Here is a 26198-nt window from a genome sequence, read left to right on the forward strand (position 1 = left end):
CCCTCCTGCATAAAAAAAAAAAAAAAAAGATCATGGCAAAACTACCGATAACTGTTTCAGAGTACACACTGCAAAAACATTGTTAAATTGAATTGTTAGTCCTGATGGGTAGGGTGAACTTATTTTGAAAATCAAAATACTTATCTGAATATCAAGCAAGAAAACTTTCAAAAAGGATTATACAGTTATTCTGACATGAATTTTCAGTACACAAGCCTCATTAGGCCGAAGAGATCTACAAGTGCTTCTCAATAAATTAGAATATCATCAAAAAGTTAAATTTATTTCAGTAATTCCATACAAAAGTGAAATGCACATACTATTTAGAGTCATTACACACAGCGTGATCTATTTCAAGTGTTTATTTCCGTTAATGTTGATGATTATGGCTTACAGCCAATGAAAACCCAAAAGTCATTATTCTCAGAAAATTAGAATAATTTCCACAAAAGACATGCAAAGTCTTCATAAGCATTTAAAATGGTCCCTTAAGGTACCGTCACACTAAGTGACGCTCCAGCGATCCCACCAGCAACCTGACCTGGCAGGGATCACGGGTTGCTGGTGAGCTGTCACACAGTCAGATCTCACCAGCATCCAGTGACCAGCCACCAGCGACGCGTGGAAGCGATGCTGCGCTTGGTAACTAAGGTAAATATCGGGTAACCAACCCGATATTTACCTTGGTTACCAGCGCACACCGCTTAGCGCTGGCTCCCTGCACTCCTAGCCAGAGTACACATTGGGTTAATTACCCGATGTGTAGTCTGCTATGTGTGCAGGGAGCCGGCACTGACAGCGTGAGAGCGGCGGACGCTGGTAACGAAGGTAAATATCGGGTAACCAAGGAAAGGGCTCCTTGGTTACCAGATATTTACATTGGTTACCAGCGTCCGCAGGAGTCGGCTCCCTGCTCACTGCACATTTAGATGTTGCTCTCTCGCTGTCACACACAGCGATGTGCGCTTCACAGCGGGAGAGCAACAACTAAAAAATGGTCCAGGACATTCAGCAACAACCAGCGACCTCACAGCAGGGGCCAGGTTGTTGCTGGATGTCACACACAACAACATCGCTAGCAACATCGCTGTTGCGTCACAAAAGTCGTGCCTCAGCAGCGATGTTGCTAGCGATGTTGCTTAATGAGACGTGGCCTTTAGTCTGGTTCAGTACGCTACACAATCATGGGGAAATCTGCTGACTTGACTGATGTCCAGAAGGCAGTCATTGACACACTCCACAAGGAGGGTAAGCCACAAAAGGTCATTGCTAAAGAAGCTGGCTGTTCACAGAGTGCTGTATCCAAGCGTATTAATGGAAAGTTGAGTGGAAGCAGAAAGTGTAGTAGAAAAAGGTGCACAAGCAACCAGGATAACCACAGCATTGATAGCATTGTTAAGGAAAGGCCATTCAAAAATTTGGGGGAGATTCACAAGGAGCGGACTGCTGCTGGAGTCAGTAATTCAAGAGCCACCACACACAGAGGTATCCAGGACATGGGCTACAACTGTCGCATTCCTTGTGTCAAGCCACTCAAGACTAACAAACAACACCAGTAGCATCTTACCTGGGCCAAGGAGGAAAGGAACTGGACTGTTGGTCAGTGGTCCAAGAGGTTATCAGATGAATGAAAATTTTACATTTCATTTGGAAATCGCGGTCCCAGTGTCTGGAGGAAGAGTGGAGAGGCCACAATCCAAGCAGCTTGAGGTCTAGTGTGACGTTTCTGCAATCTGTGATGTTTGGGGAGCCATGTCATCTGCTGGTGTAGGTCCACTGTGTTTTATCAAGATCAAAGTCAACGCAGCTGTCTAATAGGAAATTTTTGAGCACTTCATGCTGCCGACAAGCTTTTTGGAGATGTACATTTCCACACTGCCAAAAGTACCTATGCCTGTGCTTGATTTCCCAGCAAACTCACCTGACCTAAACCCCATAGAGAATCTATGGTGTATTGTCAAGAGGAAGATAAGACATCAGACCCAACAATACAGATGAGCTGAAGGCTACTATCAAAGCAACCTGGGTTTCCATAACACCTCAGCTGTGCCACAGGCGGATCGCCTTGATGCCACGCCACATTGATGCAGTAATTCATGAAAAAATAGCCCCGACCAAGTACGGAGTGCATTTACTGTACATACTTTTCAGTAGGCCAACATTTCGGAGTTAAAAATCATTTTAAGTTGGTCTTATTTAATATTCTAATTTTTTGAGATAATGACTTTTGGGTTTTCATTGGCTGTAAGCCATAATCATCAACAGTAACCGAAATAAACACTTGAAATAGATCACACTGTGTGTAATGACTCTATAATACTGTATATGCGTTTTCCTTTTTGTATTGAATTACTGAAATAAATTAACTGTTTGATGATATTCTAATTTATCGAGAAGGACTTGTATATAATAGTTTATGCAGTCGGACACGTCTTCGTGATTTTGAACGGACCACTTGGTCCACAGAGAATCAGACATGTGAATGACCTCACACAGACTATAGGTATGAGTGCAATCCGTGAAAACCGACGAATGGCACATGTACGAGAAGAATGGAAGTCTAAATGAGGCCTTATCTACTGTGTCTGCCGTACTTGGAGGTCATGTGTACTTCCATACAGTCACACGAGGATGTTCCATTACCAAAATATATAACTGTATACGGGGCACCATGCCAAGCTGAATTCTTTATAAAAATGGGGGCACAAAACATAAGTGGGAGACACACAAAGAGCAAGAACGCCTATCTACTTGTAATGTACTGGATATTATATAATATATACCATGTGATCAGGATGTGAAGTACGTGTAGGATGCATATTTTAAGCTTGCAAAGAATTAGGGGTGGAGAACCTTCATTTTTTTGCGAATATCTCCATATATGAAAACAACCACTGATATATTTACATCATCAATTTATTACAGTCACATAGAATCAGTGCAAAGGAATATTCCATTATCAGAACATTGAAGACTCGGCCTGTAGAGCACATTTCCCCAGCCCTGGGCAGACCGGGCACAGACCTAGTGTACAGTACTACAACCATTCATTAGGAGCCTTATAACATTTTAAACAAAATGTTTTGGACATTGATTAAATGGATCCGAACCCAGCTCGTCTTCTAGCATGTGCAGTACCTAGGCTCACTGGTAGGTGGAGGTAGAGAGCGATGTGGTTCATATTTGCCACTTGTAATAATACATTTCATTATGTATAGAAAAATATAAGCTTTGTCCTGTGCAAGACATGAAAAAACATGGAACTGAACCAGTTACTTGTACCCTTAAAAGTAAATAGTCCAGATAAGCACTGCATTGACATTAAAAAGGCTTTAGTTGAGCCTCATTCATTTCCCATTTTGGGGTAAAAAATTAGACACTAAAGGACATTAAAAGTTCTGCTGGAACCAGAATGAGACAAGATGGACACAACATTATGTGTACGTAATTCTGGAATTGCATATTGGCCATGAGGATTGCATTACTGTATGGGTAGCTACATGGTAGAGCCATCATGTGCCTATTGCTAAAATCCCTGCTTCCACCATATCCTACTAACAGAAGAACATGCAAGCTAACATGGAATGAAGACGACTGTGTGGTCTCCTCATGCAGAATATAGTGTCCCCCATTAGTCAAGTCAGTGCAAAGTGACATCTTCAGTGTTTTGCTGCCTTCCTGGTCAGTCACGTGATACAGATTCAGCGTGGAGGCTTCTTGGCTTCCGTTGTCCTTTGAAAAGAAACAATTCCCCTCTCCACCACCCGGTTTAGGCCAAGTCTCCGTAACTGTTCTACCAGGTTTATACTAAAGATGCTTTTCTGTGCAGCGCCAGAATTTGGTTTCTCATTCGATGAAGCACTGTCCACAACGGATCTTCCAAAGCCTAGACCTCTTAAAGTCTTACCCCAACCTAACTGGAAGATAGGTGGGTATGCAAGGGGCACAGGAGGCCGAACTTCAGCTACAGTTGAGGTTTTGGTGCTGGGGTCTGTAGAGGCAGATATACCATGCTCTTTTAGGAGGGTAACCAATCCCAAGGGGGTATTACGTCCAGAGTCAGGCTGGTCATTCCTTGGTGGAACATAGGTCGGTACTTGATCTTCTTTGTGAGGTTCAAGGTTTAAGGAACTCAAGCTCTCAAAGCTTCCACATGAGGAACGTACTGTACGAAGACTAGAGGAAGATAAGGGAAAACCATTATGAGAAACGTAGGAAGTCTACATTGATTGATCATAAGCCAAGTGTCTTCAGCTTGTACCACATACAGGGTCATCTTTCATGATTAATATTTAAGACAGAACTTCTAATACAATAGTATAAAAGTGCTGGCCATTTTGGCCCCCTGAAATAAATGAAAACAATAACATGCTGACAGTATGAGGCATAAGTCACAATGGTGTACAATGGTGTGATACAATATCGCACGGGGACAAGCACTTGTCTTAGATTCACTGGTCTCAGACTTCCTTCTGATGTCCTGGCAAAATGTGGCAGGTGACGTGTGTGGATTAGACTGAGCCATCACCATTCAGGTAATGTAAAAGTAAAGTGCCCTTCCCCATCTAAAGCTTTAAAGATCCCAGACCAGTGAATAATCACAAGGCTTTCTTGTTTCTCCAAGAGGAGAAGCAGCGGTTAATAAGGATAGATGCAAGGGTTAGCACATGCAAAATAACAAAGAAACAGTTAAGGGATAAAGAGAGAAAGCCTTTTCTACCATTCCGACTCAGGGTTCTACTATTGAAGGAGCATTTCAGGCAAAACCGATGCAGGGACTGAGAGGGCAGAGCATGTCACAGGGATATCAAGAACATCGGGCAATCTTGGTCATGCTTGGCCCTCCCAGGCACAGCACTTTGAATCCCACAGGGGATCAGTTTTACCCAGAATGTTCCTTTTACTCCCACAGACCTGTGACTTCCCCCAAAGTAAAAAAAAATCACCAGTAAAAGTACGTGTTTGAGCTGTCCGTACGTTTCTTAGTTTTCTCTGTTTCTGGTGTGAAACGCGTAGTGGATGAGATGTGACTGTTGTGCAGTAAATATTGGATTTAAATGCCATTGGATGTACCGATACATCTCTGGGTCAGACCGCCCGTAGTATCCAGCAGACCCTATTTTTATTGGTCATAAAAGGGAGGTGATGTATGCTTATCTGTACTTTAAAAGGGGGAGTTTCTGTTTATTTTAGGAACATACCTTGTCTCAGTTTTTATCCAGGTATTAAAAGGGAATCTGTCACCACTTTGACCTTTTTAAACTGTTAATATGGGCACACAGGTTATAGAATGCTGAAAATAATCCATACCTGTATGTCTCATATCAGATGCCTTGTTGTGGATAAATCCATTTTTATCACTTTATATAAATGAGCTCTTCCAGGCTATGGGGCGGATGCTGCCTGGAAGATAACTCCGCCTCCAGAGATTATTTTAAATGAAAGGGGTATTACGAGTGTGAGACAAGTAACTGACACCGAACAGGAAAAATTAAATCTGACTTCTTGTAAACACATTTTTTTCAGCTCCCTGAGCTCTGCTTCATTGAAACACTGTCTGCCTGTGGAATGGAGGCTGAAGCGGAGAGTATCCTGCAGAAGTGTCAGTTATAATCACACACAGCTCTGCAGAGAGCGGCCATCACACATCCCACTGGTAACGCCCCTTTTATTTAAAATAATATTAAAATAACATCTGGAGATAGAGTTAATCTTCCAGGCAGCATCCACCCCATAGTTAATATTAAATAAGTCAAAAACAGCTTAAAGGCATGACACTTCATTATAGAATTTTTCAACAAACCATTATTAAACAATGGGAACAAGAGATTCATACAAAAAATATTTTAATAAGAATTTTTTATTACACAAATTAAGCAAACATCACAACACAAACACTTCCTTGAGGCAGCATCCACCCCATAGCCTGGAAGAGCTCATTTACATAAAGTGATAAAAGATGATATTTCCACAACAAGGCATCTGATATGAGGCAGACAGGTATGACATTTTTCAGCATTCTATAACCTGTATATCAATAATAAAAGTTTAAACAGGTCAAAGTGGTGACAGATTCCCTTTAAGAGACCCAACTTAACTACTGTGCTATACTGTGGAGGAATTTATTGTTGGGGGTATTGTGCAATGTTTGTGGCGCGCTTTTGCTGGCATCACACTTTATGGCTGCAATGAAAGGAGGACTGTAGGGGCTTCAATAGGAGAACAATTACTTTGTAAAAGATGCATAGTTGGGAGATAACTCATTTTCGGCCTCAATCATGGAAGAGTATTTTTTGTTTTGGTTCGGCAAATTAAAACGTCTACTTTGGGGCACCATGATTTCTATGTAGGCCCCAGCCCCAGTATTTTAAAACAGGCTAGCCAATGGATACAAAAGGGGGATTCTTTTACCCTCCATCAGTTTAATGTAACTCGGTATACAAATTTGGGTTCATGCTGAGTTTTGTGTTTGGCTGTATAATATCTGTAGATAAAATGTTGCGTATCAGTCACTTGTGATCAGTCAATAGCATCTGAACCCTGAGAAGGAGTCAAACAATTTGCAGTAACCTAGTTCAAGATAACTCAGTGACCAGAAGTGTCCCCAGCTATTATACGTTATAGCGTTGACTGGTGCCTATAGGTAAATGAGATCCAGAGGACGCTGGTGGTATCCATTATATGATTTTCAGTCCTACCAGCTGTTATATACAAACCATCCTCTAAAAGACACCAATTAAGAAGTTAATACTGGTCCTCCAGAACATACAGGACAAGGACCATACACTACGCCAGATCTGTCTGGTCACTGAGTCCCCCTTAAGAGACCGGAAGGTCACTGCCAACTGGGCTACCTGATGCTTTGCTGTGATGTCTGACCCTGCACTCAGATGCCTCTCAGAAAGTCAAGCAATGGAAAAGGCGCTTCCACCAGGTCTCGAAGTGCCTAGAACCGTGAGGATGGAAAATGGACACATGAGTGAAGGACAGGGAGGAAACAGTGAGCGGCACAGGAAGAAATTCAGCAGATGGCAATGTGGCACCCATTCACCGGCAGCTGCAAAGAAACAAGTTAACCGTGCAAAACATGCGACTGACATTGGGATTTATATCAATGTGCTGAGATGATCCTTATATCAGTCAATCATTTGTACGTATACTTGTGATGAAGGAAGCCATTTTGGGGCAATTTCACAACGTATGTTAATGAGAGAGGACTCAGAATGAGATTTCTCCAACTTGGCACAAATTGGCATTGAATGGTTAACAAATAATAATTGTAATTGGATTACACAGTCATTGGATGACGTTACGTCACTGGAGAACAACGTCACTGAAGGCTCATACACAAAGGTCCGAGACCTGTGACAGCCCAGTAATTTTAAGAAGACCAGAAAAATTTGGGTTTTGTGGGTTTTTTCTGCAGATTTTTTAAATTGCATTTGAAATTCTTGTATTTTGAACACCTACTTAAAAAACAAAAAATTTTTCATGAGCGCCCTCTATTGGACAGACGGTATGAAAATGAAAAATGTGTAAAGTGACTGAATAAGGCTGGTTTCACACTACGTCTTTTTAACATCCGTTGAAAACGTTATTTTAGCGGAAATACGGATCCTGCTTTTACAGCAAATAACGTATGCAAACGCATCTGTTATTTTGCAGGATCCTGCACTGGATGTTTAGGGGCGGGCATTGGAGTTATGTGATCGGGAGTGAGGGGAACTAGACTGGGAGCCGGCATCTGACAGCTGCAGACGCTGGTAACCAAGGTAAACATCGGCCTTGGATACCCGATATTTATCTTGGTTACGAGTGTCTGCAGCTGCTAGGAGCAGGGCTGCCTGCACACGTAACCAACGTAAACATCGGGTAACTAAGATAAGTGGTTACGCGATATTTACCTTGGTTACGAGTGTCCGCAGCTCTCAGGTGGGAGAGAGAGGGAGGAGAGGAAGGGGGAAAGACATAGATAGAGAGAGAGGGTGAGGGAGGAGGAGGAGAGAGACAGATCACGCGAGACTGGTTCTGGGCATGCTCAGTACTTTCTGGGCATGCTCAGTACAAAAGCAGGATCCTGTCTATCAGCACGCCAGCGTTCACCTGCGTTTGCGTGCGTTATAGTCAGGATCCGGTGACTTGCAGTATTTTGACGCAGCTCAAAAACGCTACAAGTAGCGTTTTTGAAACATGTTAAAAAACTGCAAGTCACCGGATCCGCACTATAACGCACGCAAACGCAGGTGAACGCAGGTGGACGCGAGTCCATTGCAAATGCATTGAAATGAAAACGCATTTGCACTGGATCCGTACTTCCGCTAAAATAACGTTTTCAACGGATGTTAAAAAGACGTAGTGTGAAACCAGCCTAAGGTGGAATCCCAGTCACAGCCATGGAAATGCAGATCTTCTCTCATCTCGTACAACCACTGCCTCTACACTAAGGTCTCTGTAACTGCCGCATACAGGTATAGGGAGCGGAGACATCAATGTACATCAATGTACCGTGACGAGACAAGGACAGACAGACAAAACCATGAAAAACCCACCTGGATGTGACTTGTGTAATGTCCTGCAGAGGGTGCGATATGCGACATGTGGTTATGGTGAAGGTAGACGGAGTCTGGGGGTGGTTGTTAGTGGAACGGAACACTGAAACATACAAGTCATCTACGTATTAGACATACAAGATGGAGTCACAACCACAGGCAGCACAACTTCTATGGAGACATCTGGAGGGGACGGAGGCGACTGCTGAACTTGGCCATGGACTTTATGAATTATACAATGCTGTTGGTTTTTATTGACACAATCTATAAGGAAATTTTCCTAGGATCTGATACAGATTGAAGCATGGCATAGCACTGTCCACTCGATAGTAAAGGGATTGTTAGTTTTCAGAAAAGGCTATAACAATGTGCAGTATGGTTTTAAAAAACAAAAACTGTGCTTTAGTAACCCTCCCCGGGTCCAGTACCAAGTCTCAGCTGCTGCTCTCCGTGTAGGTTATTGTCTGCAGCGCTGACGGCATATTAACAATGCTGCAGCCATTCACTAAACTCAGTGGCTCAGAGTGGCTAGTATCCTCTACTCTAGCAGAGCCCTTGAGCTCACTGACTGGTGTGACGTCAGCGCTGCAGAAAATAACGGACACCGGAAGCAGTGGTGGAGACTTTGTGCTTGTCCTGGTACAACCCCTTTAACCTTAGAAATATCAGCTCCATGCTATGTGGCACCTTTCCATGAAGTCTAAGCTATACACCAGACAAGGCGGTGCTGAGTGAGTCCGTGTGTGACCAGAGATGAGAGTGGGTGTCATTACAACCTAGTACAAAAAGTTCAGAGCCAACCATAGATAGCAGCAAGTATTTGTGACGTGTAAAGAAACAATACACGATTTTCTAAATATTTTAAAAATCTAAATCTGAAAATGACATGGATTTGCATTCATCCCCCTGTAGTTTGAGAATCCTAAATAAAATCCTGAGTGACCGACTGCCTCCAGAAGTCACCTAATCAGAACATTGAGTCCATCTATGTGTAATTTATTTTCAGTATAACTATATCTGTCCTGGGAAGGCCTCAGAGGTTTGTTTGAGAACATTAGGGAGCAATCAGCATCATGAAATTTAAGAAATACACCAAACAGGTTAGGGTTAAAGTTGTGGAGAAGAGTAATGCAGGGTTAGGTTATAAAAAAAAATACCTCAAGCTCTGAACACCTCACAGAGCACTGTTCAATCTATCATCCAAAACTGGAAGGCGTATAGCACAACTACAAACCTACTAAGACATGGCCGTCACCCTAAACTGACATCTGAAGTAAGGCGAGCACTAATTAGAGAAGTAGTTAAGAGGCCCATGGTTACTGTAGATCAGGGGTGGGGAACCTTTTTTCTGTCGGGGGCCATTTGGAAATTTCTACCAACCTTCGGGGGCCGCACAAAATTATCAATGTTTAAATGACCCTGCTATATTGGGTGAAGCAATTAATTAACTGGGGGCATGGGGCTGGGGGCACAGACACCACACGCGGGGCTGGGGGCACAGACACCACTGGAGGGGCTGGAGGCACAGACACCACTGGAGGGGCTGGGGGCACAGACACCACTGGAGGGGCTGGGGGCACAGACATCACTGGGGGGGAGGCACAGACATCACTGGGGGGGAGGCACAGACATCACTGGGGGGAGGCACAGACATCACTGGGGGGAGGCACAGACATCACTGGGGGGGGGGCACAGACATCACTGGGGGGGCTGCACACACGACTGGGGGGGCTGCACACAGGACTGGGGGGGGCACACAGGACTGGGGGGGGCACACAGGACTGGGGGGGGCACACAGGACTGGGGGGGCACACAGGACTGGGGGGGTGCACACAGGACTGGGGGGGCTGCACACAGGACTGGGGGGGCTGCACACAGGACTGGGGGGGCTGCACACAGGACTGGGGGGGCTGCACACAGGACTGGGGGGGCTGCACACAGGACTGGGGGGGCTGCACACAGGACTGGGGGGGCTGCACACAGGACTGGGGGGGCTGCACACAGGACTGGGGGGGTGCACACAGGACTGGGGGGGTGCACAGGACTGGGGGGGTGCACACAGGACTAGGGGGGTGCACACAGGACTGGGGGGGTGCACACAGGACTGGGGGGGTGCACACAGGACTGGGGGGGTGCACACAGGACTGGGGGGGTGCACACAGGACTGGGGGGGGTGCACACAGGACTGGGGGGGTGCACACAGGACTGGGGGGTTGCACACAGGACTGGGGGGTTGCACACAGGACTGGGGGGTGCACACAGGACTGGGGGGTGCACACAGGACTGAGGGGGGGCACACAGGACTGAGGGGGGGCACACAGGACTGAGGGGGTGCACACAGGACTGGGTGATGGGCTGCACATAGGATTGTGTGGGGCTGCACACAGGACTGGGGGGGCTGCACACAGGACTGGGGGGGTGCACACAGGACTGGGGGGGGGGTGCACACAGGACTGGGGGGGGGGGTGCACACAGGACTGGGGGGGCTGCACACAGGACTGGGGGGGTGCACACAGGACTGGGGGGGTGCACACAGGACTGGGGGGGGTGCACACAGGACTGGGGGGGTGCACACAGGACTGGGGGGGTGCACACAGGACTAGGGGGGTGCACACAGGACTGGGGGGTGCACACAGGACTGGGGGGGTTGCACACAGGACTGGGGGGGGTGCACACAGGACTGGGGGGGGTGCACACAGGACTGGGGGGGTGCACACAGGACTGGGGGGTTGCACACAGGACTGGGGGGTTGCACACAGGACTGGGGGGTTGCACACAGGACTGGGGGGTGCACACAGGACTGGGGGGTGCACACAGGACTGAGGGGGGGCACACAGGACTGAGGGGGGGCACACAGGACTGAGGGGGGGCACACAGGACTGAGGGGGGGCACACAGGACTGAGGGGGTGCACACAGGACTGGGTGATGGGCTGCACATAGGATTGTGTGGGGCTGCACACAGGACTGGGGGGGCTGCACACAGGACTGGGGGGGTGCACACAGGACTGGGGGGGTGCACACAGGACTGGGGGGGGGGTGCACACAGGACTGGGGGGGGGGTGCACACAGGACTGGGGGGGGGGTGCACACAGGACTGGGGGGTTGCACACAGGACTGGGGGGTTGCACACAGGACTGGGGGGTTGCACACAGGACTGGGGGGTTGCACACAGGACTGGGGGGTTGCACACAGGACTGGGGGGTTGCACACAGGACTGGGGGGTTGCACACAGGACTGGGGGGTGCACACAGGACTGGGGGGGGCACACAGGACTGAGGGGGGGCACACAGGACTGAGGGGGGGCACACAGGACTGAGGGGGTGCACACAGGACTGGGTGATGGGCTGCACATAGGATTGTGTGGGGCTGCACACAGGACTGGGGGGGGCTGCACACAGGACTGGGGGGGTGCACACAGGACTGGGGGGGTGCACACAGGACTGGGGGGTGCACACAGGACTGGGGGGTGCACACAGGACTGGGGGGTGCACACAGGACTGGGGGGTGCACACAGGACTGAGGGCGTGCACACAGGACTGAGGGGGTGCACACAGGACTGGGTGATGGGCTGCACATAGGATTGTGTGGGGGTGCACACAGGACATTGGGGGGCTGCACACAGGACTGGGGGAGGGGTGCACACAGGACATTGGGGGCCACACTGCGCTGAGAGTTTCATGCAACTCTGGGGGAGAGGGTTTACAGAACTGGTGTGGGGAGGCACAAAGCATTGGGCAGGGCACATAGCAGCAGAGGGTCGGCGCTGGACTCACAGCAGCATTGCACTCACATCACCGGAGTGCAGGAGCCGGACACACTGCATCAGAAGGAGAAGGCAGGCACTGATCTCCGGAGGGCAGGGGGCGGACACACAAGGCTGGAAGCTGAGGCTGCTGTAGACCCGCCCACAATTGGCACTGGCCGACGGGAGAACACATTGCAGCACAAACAGCAATGTGTGGATTTAAAGGGCCGGCGGCAGCAAACCGCGGTGACAGCACCAGCACTGCCTCCCCCGGGAATCTGCCCGGGGGCCACATAAAAGGTCATGGCGGGCCGCATGCGGCCCGCGGGCCGGAGGTTCCCCACCCCTGCTGTAGATGAACTACAGAGATCCACAGCTCAGATGGGAGAATCTATCCACAGGAAAACAATTAGTCGTATACTTCACAAATCTGGACTTCATGGAAGAGTAGCAAGAAGACAATTTTGAAAGCAAGCCATAAGAAGTCCCATTTGCAGTTTGCAGAAAGCCATGTAGGGGACACAGCTAGTGTGCGGAGAAGGTACTCTGGTCAGATGAGACCAAAGTAGAACTTTTTGTGCTAAATGCAAAACGCTATGTGTGGTGGAAAACTAACACTGCATATCACCCTAAAAACATAATCCCCACCGTCAAACATGGTGGTGGCATGATACTTTTCTTCAGCAGGAACAGGGAAACAGGTCAGTTGATGAGAAAATGGATAGAGCTAAAATACAGGGCAGTCCTCAAGGAAAACCTTTTAGAGGATGCAAAAGACTTGAGACTGGGGCGTAGGTTCACCTGCCAGGAGAACAACCACCCTAAACATTCTACCAGCGATACAATGGAAGGTTTAGGTCAAAGCATATTTAATGTTTGTGAATGGCCCACTCACAGTCCAGACCTAAACCCCATTGAAAGTCTGTAGCAAGAAATGGAAATTGCTGTTCACAGACGTCTCCATCCAATCTCACTGAGCGAGAGCTATTTCACACAGAAGAATGGGCAAAACCTTCAGCCTCTAGATGTGCAAAGCTGGTAGAGACAAATCCCAAATGACTTGCAGCAGTAATTGCAGCCAAAGGTGGTCCTAAAAAGTATTGAATTTAATTTACTTTAACTTTCACAAATACTTCCTACTTGTTGTTGGTAGATCATAAAAAACGGCAATAAAATACATTTAAATTTATGGGTCTAAAGTAAAATAAATATGTGGAAATGGTCACCCGGGTATATGAATACTTTTGCATGACACCATATTCCACTTTATCCATTGAAACCTACTGGAAAGGAAGTTTCAGACTTTTTGGGCTGATTTCCATTCATTTCCATAATAAAAACAGAAATCTCCAAAATTACTCACTGTTATTTGGTTTGCTTTTAGTTGGAGTGGATGTAGCAATGGCTTCAAAAGTTATAGGCTCCAGGTCATCCTCCTCAAAGTCATTGAGGTTGTACACATCTTCAATGTCAATGTCAAGTTCCTGGAAGTCTTTGGTTAACACACCGGGACGAGGATCCAGAATACCACCTAAGTTGGGCTTAGCCAACTTCTGCCAGTGCAGCAGAGTCGCTGATCCTAGACATAAATCATAGACTCATATACAACATTGCTGCATAGTGTAAAAATAAGACACATTTTCTCAAGCGTCTCCTCACCTTCTATAGGCTTGACGATCTGCAACTTCTCCGGTAGGTAGGACCTTGAACCCAAAGAGAAACTTGAGCTGCCGCTGGCTTCAGAGATGCCTGAGTAATTTGTGCCAGTGGAAAGGACACTCTCATTGGGGGTGAGGAATCCACTTGATGTCTCGCCCTGTCGTTGCAACTTGTGTTCTCTCTGTTCGAAAAGGCTGTCAGGGGTGTGAGAGTCTTGCTGAGCGCTGAGTATCTGAAGAGCTGCTGCCAGGTCCTGGCCTCCGGGTGTACCAGGGGTGCCCAACTTCTTCCCTCCAACACTGTAAATTAATCCATTTAGATGAAGGGTTAGTAACGGACCAAGTTACATCTTGATTTCTGAGATATTTATGGTACTGTAACTTACACAGAAGATTCAGGTTCCACTGGGAGAAGGGTCTCCTCCTCTTCTAGCACCATGCTGGCACCCTCTGACTCACAGAAGATCATTGGTGGAGTACCAACACGACTGGGGGCAGCTGATGGTCTCTGAGATGGAGCTCGAGAGCCTGGTACAGTCTGAGGCGATGGGCAGCGAGATCTGATCCTTGCCACTTGGTTGGCAGCTTTGACAGTCTCAAATACACGTTTGTAGCTCCTGTGTGGTTTAACGGATTAGAGGGCACTGATCAGACAGTGTGACTTTATCGTCATGTAGAGATACAAGTAGGTAAAATTAGGGGTATTTTAGGTATTTCTAGTAATGGTGCAGTAATTTAACTGTGGGTGATGTATCACAGCATATTTAGGACACTGCTCTTAGAAGCTCTGCTTATTAAATGGGTCAGACACGTACTTGAGCTCGGAGGAGGCATCAATGCCTTTTCTCATGGTTCCTTCAATCTCCGCAGCCAAGGAATCCTGTGGATGAGAAACGCGTTCTAGGACTTTGGGTTTAAGGTCCTGCGTACTGGAAAAGTTGCAGATGATCACACCTGCTACTTACAAGGGGGTAGATGTTCAAGGTGCTGTATCTGCTGATGGTACTGTTAGGAAGACTTCGGTTTCGTTGGTTCTTTAACTCATCCTGGGCTTCGTGTAGCATGTCCTGGCATTCTTTATGTTTCTCCTGCAGATCCTGAAGCTACAAGAGAATAATTATGGAATTACAATGGTATGATTACAGAGGGCTCAGCACATCTTCTGACACATCTAACCAATGAAATAATTCTGGAACATCTCTTCATAGGACTCTACTTTGTAAGGATCTTCTGTTATTTCTCCAGGAAATATATCAAACAATTGATAAATGGGCATTTTCACACTTCTTATCAATAGGTAGTGTGTGCACCTACAGATTCTGATACAGACCATTCAGGACTCATGGTGTGGTAGGGACATGCCATATTGAAGAGGGAAATTGACAATTTATTCATACACGATCAGTCAGCTGACTTTTCTTTGGGGGGGTTATTCTAATCACTTGGGACAACTTCCTAAGTGTGCCATTTACATGGTGAGCTGATAAGTTTCATAGCATAAAGAGGCAACTGGGCGTTGGTCATGGGTGCTAGGAGAGCTTTGTGACTACAATGCAAAAGATGGTAAGAATGGCACTGTATATTATGGGAAATCCAGCAAAACTATAGCACATATACAGGCAGCCACATTGTCATCACGGAAAGGAAGGGCAAGGATTGGGCAAGAAATTAATCTGAGAGGTAAGCCTCTGCCACACAACTCAAACACCTCATCCTATTGAAATAAGCACGAATGCTCAACTGAACCAAGCATTCATGTTTATAGACTAGCCATGAGAGACAGGGGTCTTAAATGTATGGCCGCATTTATTAAGGATGAATAGTAAATTATAGAGGCACTGTAGATGCTATGGATACATTATGACATGCCTAGTATGGGGCCTGTGGGGGTCTTGTGACCTACATGGCACCCTCCGTTCCTTCACATTATGGGTTTTCCTAGAATAGTCCTTACACCATTGGCCTGTTTTCATGCATTCAGCTTTACTTACCTCGGTTTTCAGCAGTCGTTCTCGTTCCCTCACAGTAGCCACATGTTGCTGCAGTTCTTCATTCTCTGCAGAGATCTAAAACATCAGGAGGAATAAACGAATAAGCTATTCAGTTACAAGTGGTAGATATTATATTAAGAGGGCGGAGGCATAACTAGGAGGCATAATGCTAAAAAATGCTACAAGTAACTGATCGGAGGGATCAAGTCTCTGGGCAAAGAGGGGATGAAAGTGGCACGGTACATGGCAATCTGTGATGGAGCCACATCGCTCAACTAGGGTTCAAGTATGTACCACGAGATCGCCCCAGATCCCAACCTCAGCTTTCATTGAGAAGTAATGGCATATTCTATCATCACTTATCATGGAGAGAATATGTCTTTATTGAATGGTACTCCAGAATACAGTCATCCATTAATCCCATGCCTTACAGATCAATGTGTAGATGGCGCTTACATTGCGGCACTTTTGCTGTAGATTTACGATCTGTGCCAGGAGCTGGCTGATCTCCTCCTGCTGTCGGACAGCATCTTCTCCTCTTCGTGCCAACTCTTCTGCCAGCAATGCCACTTGTCTGCTTGCTTCAGCTAGAAACACAGATCACAATGGTTTCACAATGCCGCCAAAAAAAAGCAGACACCTCACTCCAGATACAACACATTTCAAAGAATCTAAGTGCAAAATCCATACTGGATGGAATGGACATTACTACAGCTATTTTATGGAAACTTACAGAATTGTTCGACACAGTCCAGCATCAAGGACCCCTCCTGATCCTCATAGTCATTGGTGGCTTCAAGTATATGATCGGCCTAACAAAAAGGGAACATTAGAATTGAGAGACATCACCTAGAGGTCGCAGATTTCTACACAGCACCTCTGTGTGGCTGACACCATGTAAAGCATTTTCAGGCTGCAGACACCAAACATGAATAGCAGCTATAGTCAACAGGCGCCATGCACAGAACCTGGATCATACATCCACAAATCCTGACACAGCCCCTTCTGGCTGCCCACTCCCACACAGCCCTTTGTGGCTGCCCACCCCCACATAGCGTCAACAGGCTACCCACAACCACAAAGCGCCAACAGGCTGCCCACAACCACACAGCCCCTCCAGGATGCCCACCCCCACATAGAAGTAACAGGCTGCCCACCCCCACACAGCCCCTCTATGGTGCCAACCCCCACATAGAACCGACAGGCTGCCCACCCCCACACAGCCCCTCCAGGCTGCCCACACCCACAAAGAACCCACAGGTTACCCACCCCCACATAGCACCAACAGATTGTCCACCCTCACAAAGCAACAAGAGACTACCCACTGTCACGTAGGAACATCAGGTTACCCACCCTCACATGGTTCCAACAAGCTGATCACCTGCCCAAGCTGTCACATAGCACGAACATGCTGCCCATCCCTCACATAGCAGCAATAGGCTCGCAGCCGTACAGCTCACCTCACTGCGCATCTTCTGGTTCTCATTTTCCAGGCTCTTCAGCTTCTGCTCCAGGGTATCCAGCTGAATGCTTTGTTGAAGGCAAAAGGAAGACTGATTTCTCCGCAATCTATCAGGAAAAAGAAGAAACTTATGAAGACACCAATATACGGGATGGTGCTCCTGTTCGGGACATGTAAACATGAATAGTACTCACGGAGTGGCAGTGGCAGACACCGGCTCACTGTCAGAGTTGCTGGTATACAGGTGGAGAAGATCTTCCCGCATGGAGATGTCATGTCGTAGCTGAAAGACCTGAAACAGCACCAACATAACATATGAAAAACCAGAACAACATGGCAGCTTTTCATCAGAAGCAGCAGCAGTCATTTTCTTTCCCTTGCCTCCTCTTTGGCAGCCTCCAGCTGTTCGTCCAGAAATTCATTCCTTGTGGTCAGTTCCCGGTTCTGTTTCAGAAGAGACTGTCCAATGCGGGCAGCCAGCTCCAGGTCTCGCTCTTTCTGAGAAAAAAGACAAAAAGATAAAAAAAGTGTTACATTTAAATGGTTCCCAAAACTAGGGAGATACATTACCTGCCTGCAGCCACCAATCAGGGACAAAGTATGACAACACCTATTGATTATTTAGCAGCTGTATGTATTGAGCTCCCTCTAGTGGTGGCTGCATACAATAATAATGTAATCCGTGAACTTCAAAACTGAGAAAGGAAGCAGAGGAGTTGAAGATCTTTGAAAACACAGCACCGACCCTTATAGTGGTATACCATAAAATGATGGTATATTATACCTGCAATGTAACTGAAGCCAGAAGTCTCATTGGGCCCTATTCCTATTCCAGGTTTTGTGATGGGGACCTTTACATTTGTCTACCCTGCTACTTTTGTTTTTTTACTTAACAGCCCAGTATATTTCTAGGTTTAATTGTCTAGCATGATATATGAAGATAGGTGAGCGCCGGACACAATCTGCTATAATTTGCTATGATCTGGGTTTAGCGATCCCTCTATAATCCGGGCCATGACCCTTCGGTGACGTCTGTCTTGTTCCCTCAGCGTTCCATTCTTACCTCCTCGAGCAGACTGGTCACAGCGTCTATGTCCCGATAGACCTTGGTCACTCTGCCCACCCGCTCAGAACACAGGACTGCAAATTAAAAAAATAAAATAAATAGAAATAAAATATTTTTCTCCCGTTGCACCAAAGATAAAGCTCATTCTGTGTATGTGTTCCTGTAAGTGAAAGTTAAACAATAGCACTCTCTCCAGGGCAGCCATCTTTTCCATTAAAGACTAACTTCATTAATTGCGCCCCCCCATTAATATTGCTATATCCCCTTCCTCTCAACCATATCCTTTATTGAGGGGGGTAGGTTGTCTCGTCATTGGTGTGGACACTAATTGGCAGTAATTGGGTCTTGCTGATGGTAAACACTAGCTGTGCATTCCAGTAATGGCAAGTATTGAGGTCAGCATTTCTTTAACCCTTTAAAATCAAGTTGTCGCCATCTTTTACAAGTAAGGCGTTTGCAGCGCATTATGGAGCCAGAATAGTGTTTATCTCTATCAGTGATCTTAGCATTTAACACTACAACTCCCAGCATCCCCATCTAGTTCTGCCAGAGGCTGGGAGTTGTAGTTTTAGGACAGCAGGAGAATGGCAGATTGCAGAGCTCTGATATGCCCTGCCGCTCAGGTGGAGATTCCTAGAGAAGAAGCCTGCCCGGGGCCAGGCATAACCGGTCTACCTAATACATGCTATTGCCTGGATGTCCATAGTAAGTGACAATTGAGGTGCGAGGAGAAAGAGGCATTAATTACAGGCTATTAGGGACCTATAAGACAGTTCAGGCAAGAGGACTCCCTCCATCCCAGCATGACTGACGCTCATCAGTCACCATTTTCATATGGCAACTAGTTGTTTCCTTCCATAAAACCATAAAATTGGCGTTTACTAGTGAAGACTAAAAAAACACGTTCCCCTTGTTCAGAACAATTAATTTCAGCACCATATAACTATCAGATTATTAAATGTCTACAACCAGCCTTAAAGTGAACCTTTTGCTACTTGGTATCTTTAACCAGCTGATTTACGCTTCATAAATATTAGGTTTTATTTGGGGGGGGGGGCACAGTCAACAAGTAGTTTAATAGCGCTACCTGGGGGAGCTCCTGATACTGTTCTATTATTGAGGTCATTGTAGACTGTCTGCAGGGGGGTCCTGAGCTCCCTCTAGTGGTGGCTGCAGGTGGCAGGAATATTATCAGCTCTACCTATGCATGGGATTTGGAGCTCTGTACCAGAAATTCACAATGCAAACCACAATATAGTTATATTAAAAATTAATTAGGGCCAGAGACAATAAAAATATTATCCTGAATTAGACAAAGGTAGCAAAAAAAAAAAAATCACAATCCAATGTCTTTAGTCTTGATTTCCAATCACTCAATAGTGTCTAATAATAATCTGGAGACATTTACTGAACTGTATCTTTGCCGTGACTTTTAATGATTTTATTGTGTCACCTAATTGAGGCCCTAACAATCCATTTGAGACTATGGTGTATATACCTGGGCGATCTGGACTCTTGACTACCTTGGATGTTAGAGATGACCTGTGACACTCCAGATCTCCAGTATCTACACCTGTAACCTAGTTTTAGTGCATCTTGAGCCTTATGATTCCCCAAGCCCTGGATGTAAAGTGCATAGACACATCAGGGAGCCCAAGGGACCTGCAATAAATCATCTGCACCTGACAAGGATGACTTCTCAGGCCACCCATACACCAGGTATGGGTAGATGCTATAAAAGTATTCAAGCTACGAGAAGACATGGAAACTAAACAGCTATCCTCACCAAGACACCATACAGATCTGACACAAGCAGCAGTCTCCAATGTATCCAGACTTAAGACACCTCGACTATCTCCAAGAGCTTGCAATCACAAACAATAGACAAGTAAAGCGAATAGCTGACAATCTAATTTACCAAGAAGGTACAATTATCTACTATAAAATGGCCCCTCTCGTCCATACAGGTGTGTTGGACCCTACCTTCCAGGTCATCTGTTATCGAGTCCTCATCAATTTCGAAAATAATATTTCCATTGCATTCATTGTCGTTTGCACGGCGGAAGTTTTCCCAGAACTCCATGGCTGCTGGAAGGCAAGTGGTGGAAAGTACTGGCACCCTCAATGGGCACGTGAACCCCTACAGGAACTTTACTGGGAATTTTGGAGAACAGGCAGCTCCCAGCGCTGTGCCTGCTCATATCCTGATATCCGCAGTCTGCAGGCATCAGAGGAGGTGGCAGAGAGTGGCACTGTGTCCTGTGCTGTGCCCAGTGTGTGCTGGAGTGGAGCTTGCTCTGGTCTAGTGCTGTACCACGCTGGGCGTCTGTGTATATACACCTGGCTGGGCTGTCCTACTCCCATAACAAGAGGGTGGGACAGGCTGGCAAAACAACACTGTCCACTCCTACACGGCTCCTTTCAGATGGTAATAAGCAAGTGACCCACCCCTTCATTCTTATGGAAGAAAAACATCTCTGAGGTCTCCAGACTGTGACTGGGAAAAGCAATGTACTGAAAAGTCCCCTTTCAGTTATGAGAGATGGTATGTTCCAAGCGTTGACAATCCGACACCTGCTCTTATCTAAGCCATAAACATAGGAATGGACACAATAACAAAGTGTACAGGAACATATAGAAACGTGGGCAAAGAGGGACCATACTGCAACACAGTGACGCAAACGAGCAAAAGATTAGATTGTGTATACACACACACACACACACACACACACATCAAAGAGACAAAAGCTAAAAATCTCAAAAACTAACTAAAATACTAAACAGTGATCGTACAATCATTTATGTATAAACCATCAAGTCACTAAAATGAATTCTGCCAATCAAAAGGAACAAACTATAAGGCATGTTAAAGGGGCTTTTGGATGAAAACAACCCCCTTTAACATATCACAACATAGGTGACAACTTGTTGACTAGTTGGGGCTCAACTGCTGGGACCCGCACCTTTTGGCAGCATTGTCAACTTTTCTTCCCAAGGGGAATGGCGAAGATGGCGCTCAGCAGCCCCATAGGGAATGAATGGGGCAGCGGTGGAGCATGTGCACTGATGATCCATTCTAATAGGGATGAAAGTTCCCCCATTCTGCCGATCGGGGCAGGTCCCATCAGTCGAGTTTCTTTCACTGGACAACCCCTTTAAAAGACCACATTAGTGAACTTTTTTTCCAAGTAAGCCAATCCATTAAGAATGGGTTTGAACATGCCAGTCTGAACGGACATTCTTGCTATAGTACAATGAGCCTAATTGAGAGATGAACGCATTTTAAAGAATTATGCGCATCTTTAACTGGCACTTATCGCTGTGCAAAAATATTGCTACCTATTAAGGTGTTTTATAGCAGAATTCTGTGCACAGTGCGCAGGTACAGTTTACCTCTGAGGCAGAGTCAGGGCCAATGAGGGGGCTTTCACACATAGTCAGGGTTACTAAATGTGGCCAGCACCCAATGTGTAGGCTACTAATGGGACCATGATACAAACTGGGAGATACTGAATGAAGGCTACAATGGAGGCCCTCCTACAGAGTGAGGGCTACAATGAGGGGCCCTCGAACAGAGTGAGGGCTACAAAGGGGGCCCTCCCACACATTGAGGGCTACAAAGGGGGTCCTCCCACACAGTGAGGGCTACAAAAGGGGGCCCTCCCACACAGTGAGGGCTACAAAAGGGGGCCCTCCCACACAGTGAGGGCTACAAAAGGGGGCCCTCCCACACAGTGAGGGCTACAAAAGGGGGCCCTCCCACACAGTGAGGGCTACAAAAGGGGGCCCTCCCACACAGTGAGGGCTACAAAAGGGGGCCCTCCCACACAGTGAGGGCTACAAAGGGGGCCCTCCCACACAGTGAGGGCTACAAAGGGGGCCCTCCCACACAGTGAGGGCTACAAAGGGGGCCCTCCCACACAGTGAGGGCTACAAAAGGGGGCCCTCCCACACAGTGAGGGCTACAAAAGGGGGCCCTCCCACACAGTGAAGGCTACAAAATGGGGCCCTCCCACAGAGTGAGGGCTACAAAGGGGGCCCTCCCACAAAGTGAGGGCTACAAAGGGGGCCCTCCCACAAAGTGAGGGCTACAAAGGGGGCCCTCCCACAGAGTGAGGGCTACAAACGGGGACCTTCCCACAGAGCGAGGGCCATAAGGGGGCCCTCAAACAAAGTGAGGGCTACAAATGGGGCCCTCCAACAGAGTGAGGGCTACAAAGGGGCCCTCCAACAGAGTGAGGGCTACAAAGGGGGACCTCCCACAGAGTGAGGGCTATAAGGGGGCCCTCCAACAAAATGAGTGCTACAAGGGGGCCCTCAAACAGAGTGAGGGATACAATGGGGGCCTTCCCACAGAGTGAGAGCTACAAAAGGGGGACATCCAACAGAGTGAGGGCTACAAAGGGGGCCCTCCCACAGAGTGAGAGCTACAAAGGGGGTGCTTATACAAAGTAAAGGCTACAATGGGGGCCCTCGAACAGAGTGAGGGCTACAAACGGGGGCCTTTCCAAAGAGTGAGGGCTACAAAGGAATTCCAACATGATAAAGACCCCAAACACGCCTCCAAGACGGCCACTGGCTTGCTAAAGAAACTGACCAATCATGTCTCCAGACCTAAACTCCATTGAGCATCTGTGGAGCCTCTTCAAACAGAAGGTGGAGGAGCACAAGGTTCCCAACATCCACTAGCTCTGTGGTGTCGTCATGGAGGATGGAAGAGGATTCCAGTGGCTTCTGTGAACCTCAAGTGAACTCCATGCCCAAGAGAGTTTAGGCAGTGCATGAAAATAATGGTAGCAACACAAAATATTGGCACTTTGTGCACAATTTGGCCATTATCACTTAGGGGTGCACTCTCTTTTTTGTCAGCAGTTTAGATGTTAATGGCTGTGTGTTGGGTTACTTAGAGGGCACACGAAATCTACACTGTTATACAAGCTGTACACTACTTTACATTGTATCAAAGTGGTATATCTTCAGTGTTGTCCCATTAAAAGATAATAAAATATTTACATAAATGTGGAGGCACAAGGGGCATTATTACTTTCTAAGGGACAACATTTGAGCACTGTTTTCTAGGGCACTTGCAGTGAAATAAAAGCTTAAGCAGCCCCATACAGATAAGAATGAGCTGTAAACTCTTATTACTGTAGAAACTTTCACAAAGGTTATCATTAGATGGGTTAAAGGGGAACTTGCTCAAACGGTGTTGAATATTCCACAATCCTAATAAGTGTCTATAAAGCGGAGAACATGTAAACACGCCAAAAATACTATTAAATTTTTGGTGTGCTTACATGTTCTCCGCTTCATTAGGATCAAGAAAAACAGTTTGAGTAAGTTCCCCTTTAACACGTCTAAAGATAACCATTGTGCAGGCTTCTAATCAGAGTTTACAACTGATTCTTATCAGTTTTGGTAGTGCTTAAGCTTTTATTTCACTAGGGCTGGCGAGGCTACACACAGAGTTTTCTCATCTGTAACAGGCCCCCGTAGGCACCAGGGGCTGGGTGTGACTGCTTCCTCTGCACCCTCCATAAATTCCCCCTGAATTTTTTAGATCTTTCAGTCATAATTATGGGCACATTTATAAGAATTATGACATGGGTTTTTTTTATTGCTAGACCCATTGTGCAGCTGTTATGATGCCTCCATGAGGCACCGTATTCTCCCAAAAAGCCGTATTCTGATACGTATACAGATCCTGTGGCACAGCGTTCCTATAGCTCAATGGGGTCCCGTGAGGACTAAAGGTGGTCCCGTGAGGACTAAAGGTGGTGTCACACATAGCTTCGCAGCATGGATCGCTGATGCGTCGTTACATGGTCGCTGGTGAGCTGTCAAACAGGCAGATCTCACCAGCGACCAGTGACCAGCCCCCAGCCAGCAGCGACGCGTGGAAGCGTAACTAAGGTAAATATCGGGTAACCAAGGAAAGCACTTCTCTTGGTTACCCGATATTTACCTTAGTTACTAGCGTCCGCCGCTCTACCGTGGTTCCAGCTTACCGCAAGCTGCCAGACACCGGCTCCCTGCTCATTTCAGTTGTTGCTCTCTCGCTGTCACACACAGCGATGTGTGCTTCACAGCAGGAGAGCAACGTCCAAAAAATGAAGCAGGACATTCAGCAACGACCGGCGACCTCACAGCAGGGGCCAGGTCGTTGCTGGATCTCACACACAGCGACGCGACGTCGCTGCTACGTCACAGAAAATGGTGACTTAGCAGCGACGTCGTTGTCGTCGTCGCTATGTGTGACACCACCTTAAGTGTGTTGCCATACGTAGGACAAGGTGGTGCAGAGCCAACAGATGCCGTTTCCTGGGATCTGAAATGGTCACTTTTAATTCCGCCTCTCTGTGTGTACTGTGTACAAGAGACATCACAGCAGCTCACCAGCTCAGAGAAAGCTAAAAACTAGAGAGACTAGTGAACAATGTAGGATAATGGCCAGAAATAGTGTACTTTCTCAAGTATTCAAGAGATAGCTTTTCTTGAAAAGTTACCTGAAATGACAGGTATGTCTCCTCAAGTGTTACCCCGCAGCCCTATGCATATTCACAGTTCCGGGAAAGTTATAAAAACATGGCTGAAGACTGCAGCCCTGCTATCAGGGAGGAAAGGTCACCCTATGCTCACTCTTAGGGTAAGCCCCACCTGAAGAGACCACCATTGTCTCTACTTAACCACCTCTAAAATGACCACCACTGTTAATTGTATGGGCGTGTACAGGCTCGGTCTGGCCCGCTGGGGTACCGGGGAATTCCCCGGTAGGCCTCGGGCCCTCAGTGAGCCCCACGTGCCTTAATTAGTGCGGAGCTGTGTACAGCGCCGCGGGGCCGCCGTTTTTTCACGGCCGACGCTATGTGCGGCAGACTGGGCAAGGCCCCCATGCTCTGATGCCCCCCCCTCCTCCCACGCTCTGAGGGCCCCCAGCCTTTCAATTACAAACTGCAGCAATAGCACAAGTTCCGCACTATCGCTGCAGTTTTTGCGGGTGCAGAAGGACCTGTGGTGATACCACAGACAGTCATGTCTCACTGTAGGTCCTGCACCGCGCGCTATTCAAATGTACGTGCATCCTTCAGACGCAAGTACATGTGAACAGTGCGACTGGTGACAGGAGGCGGAGGAGCTGCTCAGCCCCGCACCGACACAACGGCCGTCATCACACTGCCGCCGCCGGAGCAGCAGAGGAGAGGACGCGCAGGGCTGCAGAGGAGAGGTAAGCGCTCAGAAGGAGAAAAAAAAAAAAAAAAGTAATCATTCTCACCTGTTCTCCTTTGTTCCCGCGGTGCTCCAGACCGCAAGACACAGACCCCCTCAGTGACCCGTCCAGTGCACGGAGCCTCCGCTGCAGGCTGACTTCATTGCTTTACTGCAGTTAAATGCTTTACGGCGCCGCAAAGCATTTAACTGCAGTAAAGCCATGATGGCATCCTGCGACGGCTCCGTGCACTGGATGAGATCATGGAGGGGTCCATGAGCCTGCGGATTGGTAAGGTAAGGACAGAGCAGGAACGGAGGACAGGTGAGAACGTGTGTGTGTGTGTGTGTGTGTGTGTGTGTGTGTGTGTGTGTGTGTGTGTGTGTGTGAACAATGGCATAATAGGGGACAGGAAGAGAGGCCCATTGCTACAGGACGCAAGGCTGGGGGGGCCCATTGCTACAGGACACAAGGCTGGGGGGGCCCATTGCTACAGGACACAAGGCTGAGGGGGCCCAT

General features: G+C 47.3%; 1 protein-coding gene across 4 annotated transcripts in view; it reads right to left on the reverse strand.

Annotated features, from left to right (window-relative positions):
• Positions 1–2900: 2900 nt before the first annotated feature.
• The window catches only part of LOC142311631 (trafficking kinesin-binding protein 1-like), a 100553-nt gene continuing 77255 nt past the window's right edge, over positions 2901–26198 (reverse strand). The window contains exons 1-15 of one of the 4 annotated variants that reach the window (XM_075350194.1): positions 20456–20788; positions 18470–18546; positions 17788–17904; positions 17601–17698; positions 17405–17513; positions 16678–16756; positions 16401–16531; positions 15945–16019; positions 14919–15056; positions 14769–14833; positions 14340–14570; positions 13955–14253; positions 13659–13874; positions 8550–8652; positions 2901–4176 (exon numbers count right to left, since the gene is read on the reverse strand). In XM_075350194.1, the coding sequence (XP_075206309.1) occupies positions 3702–4176; positions 8550–8652; positions 13659–13874; positions 13955–14253; positions 14340–14570; positions 14769–14833; positions 14919–15056; positions 15945–16019; positions 16401–16531; positions 16678–16756; positions 17405–17513; positions 17601–17698; positions 17788–17904; positions 18470–18546; positions 20456–20555 (2313 nt within the window). In that variant the 5' untranslated portion in view covers positions 20556–20788 and the 3' untranslated portion in view covers positions 2901–3701. Of the gene's footprint in view, positions 4177–6854; positions 6947–8549; positions 8653–13658; positions 13875–13954; positions 14254–14339; positions 14571–14768; positions 14834–14918; positions 15057–15944; positions 16020–16400; positions 16532–16677; positions 16757–17404; positions 17514–17600; positions 17699–17787; positions 17905–18469; positions 18547–20455; positions 20789–26198 lie in introns of those variants that run through there. The other 3 variants (XM_075350195.1, XM_075350193.1, XR_012754285.1) reach the window with 3 other exon arrangements.

This window comes from Anomaloglossus baeobatrachus, chromosome 5, assembly GCF_048569485.1.
Source record: "Anomaloglossus baeobatrachus isolate aAnoBae1 chromosome 5, aAnoBae1.hap1, whole genome shotgun sequence".
NCBI lineage: Eukaryota > Metazoa > Chordata > Amphibia > Anura > Aromobatidae > Anomaloglossus > Anomaloglossus baeobatrachus.